The sequence below is a fragment of the Pseudophryne corroboree genome, chromosome 3, assembly GCF_028390025.1.
Source record: "Pseudophryne corroboree isolate aPseCor3 chromosome 3, aPseCor3.hap2, whole genome shotgun sequence".
Lineage (NCBI taxonomy): Eukaryota > Metazoa > Chordata > Amphibia > Anura > Myobatrachidae > Pseudophryne > Pseudophryne corroboree.
Genome location: NC_086446.1, coordinates 175,707,363 through 175,725,812, shown reverse-complemented (window position 1 = coordinate 175,725,812; position 18,450 = coordinate 175,707,363). Strand labels below are relative to the sequence as shown.

General features: G+C 46.1%; 1 protein-coding gene and 1 long non-coding RNA gene across 9 annotated transcripts in view; one reads left to right on the top strand and one right to left on the bottom strand.

Annotated features, from left to right (window-relative positions):
- The window catches only part of RASSF4 (Ras association domain family member 4), a 467,259-nt gene that overhangs the window by 117,429 nt on the left and 331,380 nt on the right, over positions 1-18,450 (bottom strand). For all 8 annotated transcript variants that reach the window (XM_063958615.1, XM_063958612.1, XM_063958620.1 and 5 more), the window contains one exon: positions 3,288-3,352. In XM_063958615.1, coding sequence (XP_063814685.1) covers positions 3,288-3,352 — 65 coding nt within the window. The remainder of the gene's footprint in view (positions 1-3,287; positions 3,353-18,450) is intronic.
- LOC135055035 (uncharacterized) overlaps positions 1-18,450 on the top strand; it is a 272,995-nt gene that overhangs the window by 230,044 nt on the left and 24,501 nt on the right. The gene's annotated exons all lie outside the window — the stretch shown is intronic.

Here is an 18,450-nt window from a genome sequence, read left to right as displayed (position 1 = left end):
CTAGAGGGTTATACGCTGTTCAGGAGAGACAGATTAAATAAACGGGGTGGAGGGGTATGTCTTTACGTAAAGCCGGTTTTAAAACCTGATATACTGGAAGATATTCAAGAGAGGACTGTAAATACTGTTGAGACATTATGGGTAGAAATTGCATACGGGGGTAAAGGAATAAAAAAGTTAGTATTGGGTTTATGCTACAGACCGCCTGGTATTAATGTGTCTGATGAGGAATTGTTACAAATTGAAAGAGCAGCAGGAGTAGGAGACATAGTAGTGAGGGGAGATTTTAACTATCCAGAGATAAATTGGAAAAATGATTCATGTGATACTGCTAGGGGTAATATGTTTTTAAACACACTTACTGATAACTACTTAGTTCAATTAATCGAGGAACCAACTAGGTACAATGCAATTTTAGACCTGGTATTAACAAACAATGGGGAATTGGTATCAAATATTATAGTAGGGGAGCCCATAGGAAACAGCGACGACAATATGGTCACATTCAATATCAGTATTCATAAGCAGTCCTATACTGGCTCAACTAGGACTTTAGCAAAGCCAACTTTGACATGATGAGGGAAGCTTTAAATTGAATGGGAAATTTTGTTTCAAGGAAAAAATACTACGGAGAAATGGGATGTATTAAAATCACTGCTAGTTAAAAATACTCACAAATTTATTCCCACGAGCAGCAAAAAAAGGCATAAAAATCCCAAACCAATGTGGCTTAACAAAAAGATAAAGGAACTAATGGGCAAGAATAGGCGAGCATTCAAAAAATACAAATCTGACGGCAATGCGGAGTCATTTCAGCACTATAAGGATTGTAACAAAATATGCAAAAAAGAAATAAGAGCGGCTAAAGTAGAAACTGAAAAACTAGTAGCAAAGGAAAGCAAAGCGAATCCCATTTTTTTTAAATACATCAACAGCAAGAGATTAAAGAAGGAGAGTATAGGCCCTTTAAAAGACAAGTTGGGAGTCTTAATCAAAAATTATAATGACATAGCGGACAAACTAAATTAGTTTTTTTCAACGGTATTTACAAGAGAGGACCAAATGCATACTAACACACAATCTCAACAAACATAATGTCCCACTGCTAAGTGCTTATTTAAGTGAGGAGGTAGTCTGTGACCGATTAAGAAATGTAAAGATTAATAAGTCACAGAGTCCCGATGGAATTCACCCAAGGGTTCTTATGGAGCTTCACTCTGAACTTGCAAGACCGCTATTTTTGATCTTAAAAGATTCAGTTATATAAGGTATGGTTCCCAAAAACTGGCGTATAGCAGAAGTAGTGCCAATATTCAAAAAGGGAAGTAAAGCTGAACCAGGTAATTATAGACCAGTTAGTCTTACATCTATAGTGGGGAAAGTATTGGAAGGTATTCTAAGAGATAGTATTCAGAAGTTCCTTAAAGCCAATAAGGTCATTAAAACGGAATCAACATGGATTTGTGAAGGACAGATCATGTCAAACCAACTTACTTGGCTTTTATGAAACAGTAAGTGCAAACTTTGATCAGGGTAAGGAGGTAGATGTAATATTTTTAGACTTTGCCAAAGTTTTCAACACAGTACTACACATGCGACTTATCTATAAGCTACAAGAAATAGGGCTAGGGAGCACAATATGCACTTGGGTCAGAAATTGGTTAGATAATAGGGAGCAGCGCGTTGTGGTTAATGGCTCATTTTCAAATTGGACTGAAGTGCTAAGTGGTATGCCACAAGGGTCTGTACTTGGACCACTATTGTTCAACATTTTCATTAACGACCTAACAGGGGCCCTCATTCCGAGTTGTTCGCTCGCTAGCCGCTTTTCGCAGCATTACACACGCTAAGCCGCCGCCCTCTGGGAGTGTATCTTAGCATAGCAGAATTGCGAACGAAGCATTCGCAATATTGTGAAAAGATTTTTCTGTGCAGTTTCTGAGTAGCTCGAGACTTACTCTTCCAGTGCGATCAGTTCAGTGCTTGTCGTTCCTGGTTTGACGTCACAAACACACCCAGCGTTCGCCCAGACACTCCCCCGTTTCTCCAGCCACTCCCGCGTTTTTCCCAGAAACGGCAGCGTTTTTTCACACACACCCATAAAACGGCCAGTTTCCGCCCAGAAACACCCACTTCCTGTCAATCACACCCGATCACCAGAACGAAGAAAAAACCTCGTAATGCCGTGAGTAAAATACCAAACTTCTTAGCAAATTTACTTGGCGCAGTGCGAACATTGCGCATGCGCAATTAGCGGAAAATCGCTGCGATGCGAAGAAAATTACCGAGCGAACAACTCGGAATGAGGGCCAGTAGGTCTAGAGAGCATGGTGTAAATTTTTGATGATGATACCAAATTGTGTAAGGTTATAAATACGGAGGGGGATGCTGAGTCTCTTTAGAACGACTTAGTTAAACTAGAAGCATGGGCAGCCAAATGGAGAATGAGCTCAATACAGACAAGTGTAAGGTAATGCACTGTGGTAGCAAGAACAAAAATAACACCTACATTCTAAATGGGGTAATATTAGGGGATTCTGTACCAGAAAAAGACTTAGGTATTCACATAGATAGCAAACTAAGCAGCAGTGCCCAAAGTAGGGTTGCAGCAAAGAAGGCTAATAAGATATTAATATGCATAAAATGGTATTAGTATGCATAAAACGGTGAACTGATGTACGAGTGTGTTATACTCCCATTATATAAATCACTAGTGAGTCCACAACTTGAATACGGTGTACAATTTTGGGCACCATACTACAAAAAGGATATCCTGGAGCTAGAAAAGGTTCAGAGGCGGGCGACCAAACTAATTAAGGGCATGGAGACGCTGGAATACGAGGAAAGGCCTGCAAGGCTAGGCATGTTTACACTGGAAAAGAGGAGACTAAGAGGGGACATGATCAACATCTAAAAATATATAAGGGGACAATACACAGAGCTTGTGCGGGACCTGTTTTTGGTAAGATCAGCACAGAGGACACGTGGACACTCGCGTAGTTTACAGGAGAGGAGATGCCGCACAAAGCGGCAAAAAGGTTTTTTCACAGTAAGGACAATACGTGTTTGGAATTCCCTGCCTGAGAGAGTTGTAATGGCGGACTCAGTCAACACCTTTAAGAATGGGTTAGATAAATTCCTAATGGATAAGGATATCCAGGGTTATGGTGCGTACCAAAAATAATACTGCAGAGAAGACCACAAATAGGTTGAACTCGATGGACAAATTGTCTTTTTTCAACTTTAGATACCATGTTACTATGTTACTGTAGCACAGTTTTACTTACTTCTGCCAGAATTGTTGTTTTGCTCTTCTTCGTTACTCTGCTGCTCTTCATTAGGTAATGCTGGACTACAGGGAAATTAATTTAAAATAAATTTTGCTAAACAGAATATAAACAGTGATTAGTTATTAAGCAGTCATGACCATTTTTAATAGCATAGATTGAATGTTTTTATTATATTATATTATATAGATGAAAAGTGATGAATGATTTGCCCTCTTCATCTTTCTCCTTTATTTTTAACCCCATTTTACTTTCCCTTGATTAAGATAAATAAAACAGCTTTTTTTTCTATTTCATGTTTATTTTATATCGGTATTAGTATTAGACTACAACAAATTGAACTTTAATTGCATTGATTCTCTGCCTAGTATCATTATCTGCTTATTGTCATAATTATTGACTAATTTAATTGACCTCAGATTATATTATGTGTACCATGCACATCTACTGATATTATGAATACTCAATCATGCATGTCTTTTCTATAGGAATGCGCTAGAGACTCCATAATTTTGGGGCACTTTCCTGGACTACCAGGAGATCAGACCAGCCTCCCATATCCCCAGTGAAGTGGGCAAATGGCTAGTTGTAAATTGCGTCATAGTGGACCCGCCACCTGCTGTGAAGTGGTACAAGTTGCGTCATTACGCAGCAGGGTCAGAGCTGTGATGATGCATTTGCAGTCTTAAACCTGCTCAAACCTCCCACCTGGACCTCTTGCATGTATTTGGTGGAATGTTATACCACCACTTACTGTTTAAGTGAGGGATCTTCTTGCCATGAAACCCAAATGTCTACTCTAGATACACTATACAAACCTCCAACATGATGCTTATATTCAGATCTAGAATTGCTGATAGGACATTCCAATAATAAAGGCTACAATATTATCAACCTATTGATAAGTAATTTTTTACATTCCTGTCAGACAACTGCTTTTGCTGTGTTTTTTTAAAGAAGAAATTTCTAGCAAATGAACCGAAAAATAGTAGTACATAAAGTAGATACAAGGATGGATAAAATAATGGATTGTAGATGTAGAGTGGGGTACACACGGGACATTTCTCCCGAAGATATGTGCTGAACGATCTATCACAGGCCGCTCAGCACACATCTCTACCCTGCTCAGCACACAGCGTGATGTGTGCTGGGGGGGGGGGGGGTTGGGGGGACACGAAGGGGACCGCTCATTTCTCCCAGTGGTGAAATGACCGTTCTCACTAGATTGGGCATGCAAGCATACCAAATCTAGAGCCGGCGATAGCGACGCGTGGGATCACGCATTGCTGTCGCCGGCACACCTACACACAGAGCGTTGTGTTCCTAATTTCTAAGTAATCTGGTCAGATTGCTTAGAAATTAAGTGAACATCCCTCCGTGTGTACCCCCCTTTAGGGGTTTTTAAGTGGGAATGATGTATGGTGGTTTATAGTGTTTGACCAGTGTTAAGTGGATTGTACAGAGAACCAGGAAGTGATTAAGGGGGTCATTCCGAGTTGATCGCTCACTAGCTACATTTTGCAGCCGTGCAAACGCATAATCGCCTCCACTGGGGAGTGTATTTTAGCTTTGCAAGTGTGCGAACGCCTGTGCAGCCGAGCACTAAAAAAGAATAGATTGTGCAGTTTCTGAGTAGGTCTGAACTTACTCAGCCGCAGCGATCACTTCAGCCTGTCCGGTCCCGGAATTGACGTTAGACACCCGCTCTGCAAATGCTTGGACACGCATGCATTTTTCCAACCACTCCCTGAAAACGGTCAGTTGACACCCATAAACGCCTTCTTCCTGTCAATCTTCTTGCGATCAGCTGTGCGAATGGATTCTTCATTAAATCCATCGCCCAGCAACGATCCGCTTTGTACCCGTACTTCGTGCCTGCGCATTGCGGTGCATACACATACGCAGTAGTGACCTGATCACTGCACTGCGAAAACGGCAGCCTAAGTACTTAACCCCCTAAGTACTTGCCTTGAGATGATTCATTTTGGCAAATGAGGTGTTGCAGAATCTCTCAAGCACAATAGTATATCATATACACCCTGCTACAGCATAACAAATGTAACAACTGTGATGTACGCTGGCATCATCACAGATTCTCACAGGCTCACCTAAACAGCTAAAACCAAAGCTGGCGCTGCATTTGAAACTATGGAGCCTATTTAGCAGTGATCTTTTATTTCGCTTATCGTAGTGATAAAAAATAATTTGACACTGCACTAAGGATACTCAGCTGCCCCGATGATACTGGCCTGAAGGGAATATGTAAGCTGGTACCCGAGCATATATAATGGGACTGAAAGCCACTAATAAAAAATAGGTCAGTGCTATTGTATAGAGCAGTGGTGCCCAAACTTTCTTAAATCCCAGCGCTCTAGAGTATCAGCATTTTTTTCACAGCACCCCTAGGATAAAATAATAAGATTTTACTCACCGGTAAATCTATTTCTCGTAGTCCGTAGTGGATGCTGGGACTCCGTAAGGACATGGGGAATAGCGGCTCCGCAGGAGACTGGGCACAACTAAAGAAAGCTTTAGGACTACCTGGTGTGCACTGGCTCCTCCCACTATGACCCTCCTCCAGACCTCAGTTAGGATACTGTGCCCGGAAGAGCTGACACAATAAGGAAGGATTTTGAATCCCGGGTAAGACTCATACCAGCCACACCAATCACACTGTATAACTCGTGATACTATACCCAGTTAACAGTATGAAATATAACTGAGCCTCTCAACAGGTGGCTCAACAATAACCCTTTAGTTAAACAATAACTATATACAAGTATTGCAGACAATCCGCACTTGGGATGGGCGCCCAGCATCCACTACGGACTACGAGAAATAGATTTACCGGTGAGTAAAATCTTATTTTCTCTGACGTCCTAGTGGATGCTGGGACTTCCGTAAGGACCATGGGGAATAGCGGCTCCGCAGGAGACTGGGCACAAAAGTAAAAGCTTTAGACTAGCTGGTGTGCACTGGCTCCTCCCCCTATGACCCTCCTCCAAGCCTCAGTTAGATTTTTGTGCCCGAACGAGAAGGGTGCATGCTAGGTGGCTCTCCTGAGCTGCTTAGAAGTAAAAGTTTAAATAGGTTTTTTATTTTCAGTGAGTCCTGCTGGCAACAGGCTCACTGCATCGTGGGACTAAGGGGAGAAGAAGCGAACTCACCTGCGTGAAGAGTGGATTGGGCTTCTTGGCTACTGGACATTAGCTCCAGAGGGACGATCACAGGTTCAGCCTGGATGGGTCCCGGAGCCGCGCCGCCGGCCCCCTTACAGAGCCAGAAGAGCGAAGAGGTGGGCGGAGCCTTTCTCCTCAGCACACAAGCGCCATTTTCTTTCACAGCTCCGCTGGAAGGACGGCTCCCTGACTCTCCCCTGCAGTCCTGCTACAAGAATCAGGGTAAAACAAGAGAGGGGGGGCACTATTGGCAGCTAATATAAAACAGCAGCTATAAAGGGAGTAACACTTACATAAGGTTATCCCTGTATATATATAGCGCTCTGGTGTGTGCTGGCAAACTCTCCCTCTGTCTCCCCAAAGGGCTCGTGGGGTCCTGTCCTCTTTCAGAGCATTCCCTGTGTGTGTGCTGGGTGTCGGTACGATTGTGTCGACATGTATGAGGAGGAAAATGATGTGGAAGCAGAGCAATTGCCTGTGTTAGTGATGTCACCCCCTAGGGAGTCGACACCTGACTGGATGGTCGTATTTAAAGAATTACGTGACAGTGTCAGCACTTTGCAAAAAACTGTTGACGACATGAGACAGCCGGCAAATCAATTAGTGCCTGTTCAGGCGTCTCAGACACCGTCGGGGGCGCTAAAACGCCCGTTACCTCAGATGGTCGACACAGACCCAGACACGGATACTGAATCCAGTGTCGACTGTGAGGAGACAAACGTAATGTCCAGTAGGGCCACACGTTACATGATCACGGCAATGAAGGAGGCATTGGATATTTCTGACACTACAAGTACCACAAAAAAGGGTATTATGTGGGGTGTGAAAAAACTACCAGTAGTTTTTCCTGAATCAGATGAATTAAATGAGGTGTGTGATAAAGCGTGGTTTTCCCCCGATAAAAAACTGCTGATTTCTAATAAATTATTGGCACTATACCCTTTCCCGCCAGAGGTTAGGGCACGTTGGGAAACACCTCCTAGGGTAGATAAGGCGCTCACACGCTTATCAAAACAAGTGGCGTTACCGTCTCCCGATACGGCCGCCCTTAAGGAACCAGCTGATAGAAGGCTGGAAAATATCCTAAAAGGTATATACACACATACTGGTGTTATACTGCGACCAGCAATCGCCTCAGCCTGGATGTGCAGTGCTGGAGTGGCTTGGTCGGATTCCCTGACTGAAAATATTGATACCCTGGATAGGGACAGTATATTATTAACTATAGAGCATTTAAAGGATGCATTACTATATATGCGAGATGCACAGAGGGATATTTGCACCCTGGCATCTAGAGTGAGTGCGATGTCCATTTCTGCCAGAAGAGCGTTATGGACGCGACAGTGGTCAGGTGATGCGGATTCCAAACGACATATGGAAGTATTGCCGTATAAAGGGGAGGAGTTATTTGGGGTCGGTCTATCGGACCTGGTGGCCACAGCAACGGCTGGAAAATCCACCTTTTTTACCCCAGGTCACCTCTCGGCAGAAAAAGACACCGTCTTTTCAAACTCAGTCCTTTCGTTCCCATAAGGGCAAGCGGGCAAAAGGCCACTCATTTCTGCCCCGGGGCAGAGGAAGGGGAAAAAGACTGCAACAGGCAGCCTCTTCCCAGGAGCAGAAGCCCTCCCCCGCTTCTGCCAAGTCTTCAGCATGACGCTGGGGCTCTAGAAGCGGACTCAGGCACGGTGGGGGGCCGTCTCAAGAATTTCAGCGCGCAGTGGGCTCACTCGCAAGTGGACCCCTGGATCCTGCAGGTAGTATCACAGGGGTACAAATTGGAATTCGAGACGTCTCCCCCTCGCCGGTTCCTGAAGTCTGCTCTACCAACGTCTCCCTCCGACAGGGAGGCGGTAGTGGAAGCTATTCACAAGCTGTATTCCCAGCAGGTGATAATCAAGGTACCCCTCCTACAACAGGGAAAGGGGTATTATTCCACGCTGTTTGTGGTACCGAAGCCGGACGGCTCGGTGAGACCAATTTTAAATCTAAAATCCTTGAACACTTACATAAAAAGGTTCAAATTCAAGATGGAGTCACTCAGAGCAGTGATAGCGAACCTGGAAGAAGGGGACTATATGGTATCTCTAGACATCAAAGATGCTTATCTCCATGTCCCAATCTACCCTTCTCACCAAGGGTACCTCAGGTTTGTGGTACAAAACTGTCATTATTAGTTTCAGACGCTGCCGTTTGGATTGTCCACGGCACCACGGGTCTTTACCAAGGTAATGGCCGAAATGATGATTCTTCTTCGAAGAAGAGGCGTCTTAATTATCCCTTACTTGGACGATCTCCTGATAAGGGCAAGGTCCAGGGAACAGTTAGAGGTCGGAGTAGCACTATCTCAGGTAGTGCTACGTCAGCACGGGTGGATCCTAAATATCCCAAAATCACAGCTGATTCCAACAACACGTCTACTGTTCCTGGGGATGATTCTGGACACAGCCCAGAAAAAGGTGTTTCTCCCGGAGGAGAAGGCCAGGGAGTTATCAGAGCTAGTCAGGAAACTCCTAAAACCAGGCCAAGTGTCAGTGCATCAATGCACGAGAGTCCTGGGAAAAATGGTGGCTTCTTACGAAGCGATTCCATTCGGAAGATTCCATGCAAGAACTTTTCAGTGGGATCTGCTGGACAAATGGTCCGGATCGCATCTTCAGATGCATCAGCGGATAACCCTATCTCCAAGGACAAGGGTGTCTCTCCTGTGGTGGTTACAGAGTGCTCATCTTCTAGAGGGCCGCAGATTCGGCATTCAGGATTGGATGCTGGTGACCACCGATGCCAGCCTGAGAGGCTGGGGAGCAGTCACACAGGGAAGAAATTTCCAGGGCTTGTGGTCAAGCATGGAAACGTCTCTTCACATAAATATCCTGGAACTAAGGGCCATTTACAATGCCCTAAGTCAAGCAAGGCCTCTGCTTCAGGGTCAGCCGGTATTGATCCAATCGGACAACATCACGGCAGTCGCCCACGTCAACAGACAGGGCGGCACAAGAAGCAGGAGGGCAATGGCAGAAGCTGCAAGGATTCTTCGCTGGGCGGAAAATCATGTGGTGGCACTGTCAGCAGTGTTCATTCCGGGAGTGGACAACTGGGAAGCAGACTTCCTCAGCAGACACGACCTCCACCCGGGGGAGTGGGGACTTCACCCAGAAGTCTTTCAAGTGATTATAAACCGTTGGGAAAAACCAAAGGTGGACATGATGGCGTCCCATCTCAACAAAAAACTGGACAGATATTGCGCCAGGTCAAGGGACCCTCAGGCAATAGCGGTGGACGCTCTGGTGACACCGTGGGTGTACCAGTCGGTGTATGTGTTCCCTCCTCTGCCTCTCATTCCAAAAGTACTGAGAATCATAAGAAGGAGAGGAGTAAAGACTATACTCGTGGCTCCGGATTGGCCAAGAAGAACTTGGTACCCGGAACTGCAAGAGATGCTCACGGAGGACCCGTGGCCTCTACCTCTAAGAAAGGACCTGCTCCAGCAGGGACCTTGTCTGTTCCAAGACTTACCGTGGCTGCGTTTGACGGCATGGCGGTTGAACGCCGGATCCTGATGGAAAAAGGCATTCCAGATGAAGTCATCCCTACCCTGATCAAAGCCAGGAAGGATGTAACCGCGAAACATTATCACCGCATTTGGCGAAAATATGTTGCCTGGTGTGAGGCTAAGAAGGCCCCCACAGAGGAATTTCAACTGGGTCGTTTCCTGCATTTCCTGCAAGCAGGACTGTCTATGGGCCTAAAATTAGGATCCATTAAGGTTCAAATTTCGGCCCTGTCGATCTTCTTCCAGAAAGAACTGGCTTCATTGCCTGAAGTTCAGACGTTTGTCAAGGGGGTACTGCATATACAGCCTCCTTTTGTGCCACCAGTGGCACCTTGGGATCTCAATGTAGTTTTAGGGTTCCTAAAATCACATTGGTTTGAACCACTCACCACTGTGGAATTCAAATATCTCACATGGAAGGTGGTCATGCTGTTAGCTCTGGCGTCAGCCAGGCGTGTCTCAGAATTGGCGGCTTTGTCATATAAAAGCCCTTACCTAATTTTTCATTCAGACAGGGCAGAATTGAGGACTCGTCCTCAATTTCTCCCTAAGGTGGTTTCAGCGTTTCACATGAACCAACCTATTGTGGTGCCTGCGGCTACTAGGGACTTGGAGGACTCCAAGTTGTTGGACGTAGTCAGGGCCCTGATAATATATGTTTCCAGGACGGCTGGAGTCAGAAAATCTGACTCGCTGTTTATCCTGTATGCACCCAACAAGCTGGGTGCTCCTGCTTCTAAGCAGACGATTGCTCATTGGATTTGTAGTACAATTCAGCTTGCACATTCTGTGGCAGGACTGCCACAGCCAAAATCTGTTAAAGCCCATTCCACAAGGAAAGTGGGCTCATCTTGGGCGGCTGCCCGAGGGGTCTCGGCTTTACAACTTTGCCGAGCAGCTACTTGGTCAGGGGAAAACACGTTTGCAAAATTTTACAAATTCGATACCCTGGCTGAGGAGGACCTGGAGTTCTCTCATTCGGTGCTGCAGAGTCATCCGCACTCTCCCGCCCGTTTGGGAGCTTTGGTATAATCCCCATGGTCCTTACGGAAGTCCCAGCATCCACTAGGACGTCAGAGAAAATAAGAATTTACTTACCGATAATTCTATTTCTCATAGTCCGTAGTGGATGCTGGGCGCCCATCCCAAGTGCGGATTGTCTGCAATACTTGTATATAGTTATTGTTACAAAAAAATCGGGTTGTTTATTGTTGTGAGCCATCTTTTCAGAGGCTCCTACGTTTATCATACTGTTAACTGGGTTCAGATCACAGGTTGTACAGTGTGATTGGTGTGGCTGGTATGAGTCTTACCCGGGATTCAAAATCCTTCCTTATTATGTACGCTCGTCCGGGCACTGTATCCTAACTGAGGCTTGGAGGAGGGTCATAGGGGGAGGAGCCAGTGCACACCAGCTAGTCTAAAGCTTTTACTTTTGTGCCCAGTCTCCTGCGGAGCCGCTATTCCCCATGGTCCTTACGGAAGTCCCAGCATCAAAAAAAGCAATTGTTTCCCCAGCACACTGAATGGATAACAGTAACCAGATATAAATCCCACATGATAATAGAATTCAGAGATCTTCGTTACACATATTTGCGCAAATGTGTGGTTAAGCCCCAAAGCCGCATCAAGGCCTCTCTGTATATTTGGGGTCCCTAGCGCTATATCTAGGTGCAGGGTGTGGCACCCCAAAACACCAGAATGAGCCAGAAAGCACAGCGTGACATACCAGTGTAAAAAACTATAGTGTTAATAAATTAGTATTTAGGAAGCCGAAGCTATAGAGGGGGTGATACAAAATGAAATGTAATTAAAATGGAGAAATAGTGTTAGAAAATTAATAAGTGAAAAGTGTTAATAGAATGTAAAGGTATGCCACACTAAAGCCATCCAGCTCAGCCAGTCCAGAGGCACCACACCTCACACCTCCATTACGGACTATGAGAAATAGAATTATCGGTAAGTAAATTCTTATTTTCTCTGACGTCCTAAGTGGATGCTGGGACTCCGTAAGGACCATGGGGATTATACCAAAGCTCCCAAACGGGCGGGAGAGTGCGGATGACTCTGCAGCACCGAATGAGCAAACTCTAGGTCCTCCTCAGCCAGGGTATCAAACTTGTAGAATTTTGCAAATGTGTTTGACCCCGACCAAGTAGCTGCTCGGCAAAGTTGTAAAGCCGAGACCCCTCGGGCAGCCGCCCAAGAAGAGCCCACCTTCCTCGTGGAATGGGCTTTCACTGATCTAGGATGCGGCAGTCCAGCCGCAGAATGTGCAAGCTGAATCGTACTACAGATCCAGCGAGCAATAGTCTGCTTTGAAGCAGGAGCACCCAGCTTGTTGGATAAATAGCGAGTCAGTTTTCCTGACACTAGCTGTCCTGGAAACATAAATTTTCAGGGCCCTGATTACGTCCAACAACTTGGAATCCTCCAAGTCTTTAGTAGCCGCAGGCACTACAATAGGTTGGTTCAAATGAAAAGCTGATACCACCGTAGGGAGAAACTGGGGAACGAGTCCTCAATTCTGCCCTATCCATATGGAAAATCAGATAAGGGCTTTTACATGACAAAGCCGCCAATTCTGACACACGCCTGGCCGAAGCCAAGGCCAACAGCATGACCACTTTCCAGCTAGAGATGAGCGGATTCGGTTTTACTCGGTTTTACTCGGTTCTCAAAACCGAATCTTATTGGCTCACGGATGTCACGTGTTTTGGATAGCCAATAAGATTCGGGTTTGAGAACCGAGTAAAACCGAGTAAAACCGAATCCGCTCATCTCTACCGTTCCACGTGAGATATTTCAAATCCACGGTTTTAAGTGGCTCAAACCAATGCGACTTTAGGAAATCCAACACCACGTTGCGATCCCAAGGTGCCACTGGAGGCACAAAAGGGGGCTGAATATGCAGCACTCCCTTAACAAATGTCTGAACTTCAGGCAGTGAAGCCAGTTCTTTCTGGAAGAAAATCAACAGAGCCGAAATCTGGACCTTAATGTTACCCAATTTTAGGCCCATAGTCACCCCTGACTGTAGGAAGTGCAGAAAACGGCACAGCTGAAATTCCTCCGTTGGGGCCTTCCTGGCCTCACACCACGCAACATATTTTCGCCATATGCGGTGATAATGGTTTGCGGTCACTTCTTTCCTAGCTTTAATCAGCGTAGGGATGACTTCCTCCGGAATGCCTTTTTCCTTCAGGATCCGGCGTTTAACCGCCATGCCGTCAAACGCAGCCGCGGTAAGTCTTGGAACAGACAGGGCCCCTGCTGCAGCAGGTCCTGTCTGAGCGGCAGTGGCCATGGGTCCTCTGAGATCAGTTCTTGAAGTTCCGGGTCCCAAACTCTTCTTGGCCAATCCGGAACAATGAGTATAGTTCTTACTCCTCTTTTTCTTATTATCCTCAGTACCTTGGGTATGAGAGGAAGAGGAGGGAACACATAAACCGACTGGTACACCCACGGTGTCACCAGAGCGTCCACAGCTATCGCCTGAGGGTCCCTTGACCTGGCGCAATATCTTTTTAGCTTTTTGTTGAGGCGGGACGCTATCATGTCCACCTGTGGCCTTTCCCAATGGTGTACAATCATTTGGAAGACTTCTGGATGAAATCCCCACTCTCCCGGGTGGAAGTCGTGCCAGCTGAGAAAGTCTGCTTCCCAGTTGTCCACTCCGGAAATGAACACTGCTGACAGTGCTAACACATGATTTTCCGCCCATCGGAAAATCCTTGTGGCTTCTGCCATCGCCATCCTGCTTCTTGTGCCGCCCTGTTGGTATACATGGGCGACCGCCGTGATGTTGTCTGACTGGATCAGCACCGGCTGGTGTTGAAGCAGGGGTCTAGCCTAACTTAGGGCATTGTAAATGGCCCTTAGTTCCAGAATATTTATGTGTAGGGAAGTCTCCTGACTCGACCATAGTCCTTGGAAGCTTCTTCCCTGTGTGACTGCCCCCCAGCCTCGAAGGCTGGCATCCGTGGTCACCAGGACCCAGTCCTGTATGCCGAATCTGCGGCCCTCTAGAAGATGAGCACTCTGCAGCCACCACAACAGCGACACCCTGGCCCTTGGAGACAGGGTTATCAGCCGATGCATCTGAAGATGCGACCCGGACCACTTGTCCAACAGATCCCACTGGAAGATCCTTGCATGGAACCTGCCGAATGGAATTTCTTCGTAAGAAGCTACCATCTTTCCCAGGACTCGCGTGCATTGATGCACCGACACCTGTATTTGTTTTAGGAGGTCTCTGACTAGAGATGACAACTCCTTGGCCTTCTCCTCCGGGAGAAACACTTTTCCTGTTCTGTGTCCAGAACCATACCCAGGAACAGTAGACGCGTCGTAGGAACCAGCTGCGACTTTGGAATATTCAGAATCCAGCCGTGCTGTTGTAGCACTTCCCGAGATAGTGCTACTCCGACCAACAACTGCTCCCTGGACCTCGCCTTTATAAGGAGATCGTCCAAGTAGGGATAATTATAACTCCCTTTTTTTTTTTTTTTTGAAGGAGTATCATCATTTCGGCCATTGCCTCGGTGCCGGGGACAGACCAACGGCAACGTCTGGAATTGGTAATGACAGTCCTGTACCACAATTCTGAAGTACTCCTGGTGAGGAGGGTAAATGGGGACATGCAGGTAAGCATCTTTGATGACCAGTGATACCATGTAATCCCCGTCGTCCAGGCTTGCAATAACCGCCCTGAGCGATTCCATTTTGAATTTGAACCTTCGTATATAAGTGTTCAAGGATTTCAATTTTAGAATGGGTCTCACCGAACCGTCTGGTTTCGGTACCACAAACATTGTGGAATAGTAACCCCGGCCTTGTTGAAGGAGGGGTACCTTGATTATCACCAGCTGGAAGTACAGCTTGTGAATTGCCGCCAGTACTACCTCCCCTTTCTCCGAGGGCAGCAGGCAAGGCTGATTTGAGGTAACGGCGAGGCGGAGTCGCCTCGAACTCCAGCTTGTATCCCTGTGATACTACTTGCAGAACCCAGGGATCCACCTGTGAGCGAGCCCACTGGTCGCTGAAGTTCCCGAAACGAGCCCCCACCGCACCCGGCTCCACCTGTGGAGCCCCAGCGTCATGCGTTGGACTCAGAGGAAGCGGGGGAAGATTTTTGATCCTGGGAACTGGCTGTCTGGTGCAGCTTTTTTCCCTCTTCCCTTGACTCTGTGTAGAAAGGAAGCGCCTTTTGACCCGCTTGCTTTTCTGAAGCCGAAAGGACTGTACCTGATAATACAGTGCTTTCTTAGGCTGTGAGGAAACCTGAGGTAAAAAATTTTCTTCCCAGCTGTTGCTGTGGATACGAGGTCCCAGAGACCATCCCCAACAATTCCTCACCCTTATAAGGCAGATGTGCCTTTTAAAGTCAGCATCACCTGTCCACTGCCGGGTCCCTAATACCCTCCTGGCAGAATGGACATTGCATTAATTCTGGATGCCAGCCGGCAAATATCCCTCTGTGCATCCCTCATATATAAGACTACGTCTTTAATATGCTCTATGGTTAGCAAAATAGTATCCCTGTCCTGACAGGGTAACAGACCACGCTGCAGCAGCACTATCCATGCTGAGGCAATTGCAGGTCTCAGTATAGTACCTGAGTGTGTATATACAGACTTCAGGATAGCCTCCTGCTTTTTATCAGCAGGCTCCTTCAAAGTGGCCGTATTCTAAGACGGCAGTGCCACCTTTTTTGACAAACGTGTGAGCGCCTTATCCACCCTAGGGGATATCTCCCAACGTGACCTATCCTCTGGCGGGAAAGGGTACGCCATCAGTAACTTTTTAGAAATTACCAGTTTCTTATCGGGGGAACCCACGCCTCTTCACACACTTCATTCACTCATCTGATGGGGGAACAAAACACAGGCTGCTTTTTCTCCCCAAACATAAAACCCCTTTTTTGTGGTACTTGGGTTAATGTCAGAAATGTGTAACACATTTTTTCATTGCCGAGATCATGCAACGGATGTTCCTAGTGAATTGTGTATATGTCTCAACCTCGTCGACACTGGAGTCAGACTCCGTGTCGACATCTGTGTCTGCCATCTGAGGTAGCGGGCGTTTTTTGAGCCCCTGATGGCCTGTGAGACGCCTGGGCAGGCACGGGCTGAGAAGCCGGCTGTCCCACAGCTGTTACGTCATCCAGCCTTTTATGTAAGGAGTTGACACTGTCGGTTAACACCTTCCACCTATCCATCCACTCTGGTGTCGGCCCCACAGGGGGCGACATCACATTTATCGGCATCTGCTCCGCCTTCCACGTAACCTTCCTCATCAAACATGTCGACACAGCCGTACCGACACACCGCACACACACAGGGAATGCTCTGATTGAGGACAGGACCCCACAAAGTCCTTTGGGGAGACAGAGAGAGAGTATGCCAGCACACACCAAAGCGCTATATAATACAGGGATTCACACTACCCACAGTGATTTTTCCCTTATAGCTGCTATAATACACAATTTTGCGCCTAAATTTAGTGCCCCCCCTCTCTTTTTAACCCTTTGAGCCTGAACTAGGATATAGAGAGGATACAGATCTCCAGTGGTATGCCAGTCCCACTCTCCCGGCGCTTATATATATATAAGAAATAATTATTCTATATATAAATACAACCAGTGTAGGCAAACAGCAGCGTATGTTTTGAGACTTGGTTAGAGTCTCTAGCATAAACTAAACAAAAAAGATCTATAAAACATCGCGCTTTAAAAGGTATAATGTAAATTATCAATGTGACAATAAAAATTAGTTTTGAAAAAATGGCTGTGAAGTAGTCAGAAATGAGGTTGGGAGACTGTTTATGAATAAGAAAAGTACATTTTATTTATACCAAATCATCCACCATGTGGAGAATAAAATAAACATAAATATAGTTTTAAGAAAGCATCAATCTAGTTAATTATTCCAAAATGCATGGTTGGCTGTTATACCAACTCTATTTTAAAAGCTGTGTTATAATTAGATCAATACTAAAGTGTCCTCTTAAGAAACAATATAGATCAGTAATTGCACTCCTTTGCACGTTCCACACAAATAGACTGATGGCTTTCAGTGCCGGCGTCCCGGCTACAGTTTATAATTCAGGGTGAACTGAAGACCGCTGCCTGTAATTCTCACAAATGTGTATAGGTCGTCCCTCCTTTCCCGGTGGTGAGGCTATGCAGCGTGATGGTATTAGCTGACAGGCGGGTTATTACCAACGGTAATGTTGGAAGGAGCCCTTTGATGATGATAGGCAGCGGGGCCTCTGCAAGCTATTTTCCAGAGCCAAATGAGTTCTAACGTGGTGGACCAGTGCACTGCTGATTATTCAATGGTGTCAACGCGTTTCGTCCCACAATGCCTTGGAACTTCCTCAGGAAACTCCTCATTCCAGCATTACCGTTGGTAATAACCCGCCTGTCAGCTAATACCATCACGCTGCATAGTGCAGACGGCGGAATCCCAGCGGGTAACAACTACGAACCCTCCGATTACATCACCCGGGGCGGTGACGGCCTCACCACCGGGAGAGGGGAGACGGCAGTGAACATCACAGCGGAGAGACGGGTGAGTCCCTTGATCCCATCCGTTATACGGACACACGTTACATCACGCCCGGGGCGGTGATAACCTCACCACCGGGAAAGGAGGGACGACCTATACACATTTGTGAGAATTACAGGCAGCGGTCTTCAGTTCACCCTGAATTATAAACTGTAGCCGGGACGCCGGCACTGAAAGCCATCAGTCTATTTGTGTGGAACGTGCAAAGGAGTGCAATTACTGATCTATATTGTTTCCTAAGAGGACACTTTAGTATTGATCTAATTATAACACAGCTTTTAAAATAGAGTTGGTATAACAGCCAACCATGCATTTTGGAATAATTAACTAAATTGATGCTTTCTTAAAACTACATTTATGTTTATTTTATTCTCCACATGGTGGATGATTTGGTATAAATAAAATGTACTTTTCTTATTATTCATAAACAGTCTCCCAACCTCATTTCTGACTACTTCACAGCCATTTTTTCAAAACTAATTTTTATTGTCACATTGATAATTTACATTATACCTTTTAAAGCGCAATGTTTTATAGATCCTTTGAGCCTGAAAACTACAGGGGAGAGCCTGGGGAGCTGTCTTCCAGCTGCACTGTGAAGAGAAAATGGCGCCAGTGTGCTGAGGGAGATAGCCCCGCCCCTTTTTCGGCTGACTTTCTCCCGCTTTTTTATGGATCTCTGGCAGGGGTATTTTTCACATATATAGCCTCTAAGACTATATATTGTGATTTTTTTGCCAGCCAAGGTGTTAATATTGCTGCTCAGGGCGCCCCCTTCCCCCCCCCCCAGCGCCCTGCACCCATCAGTGACCGGAGTGTGAGGTGTGCATGAGGAGCAATGGCGCACAGCTGCAGTGCTG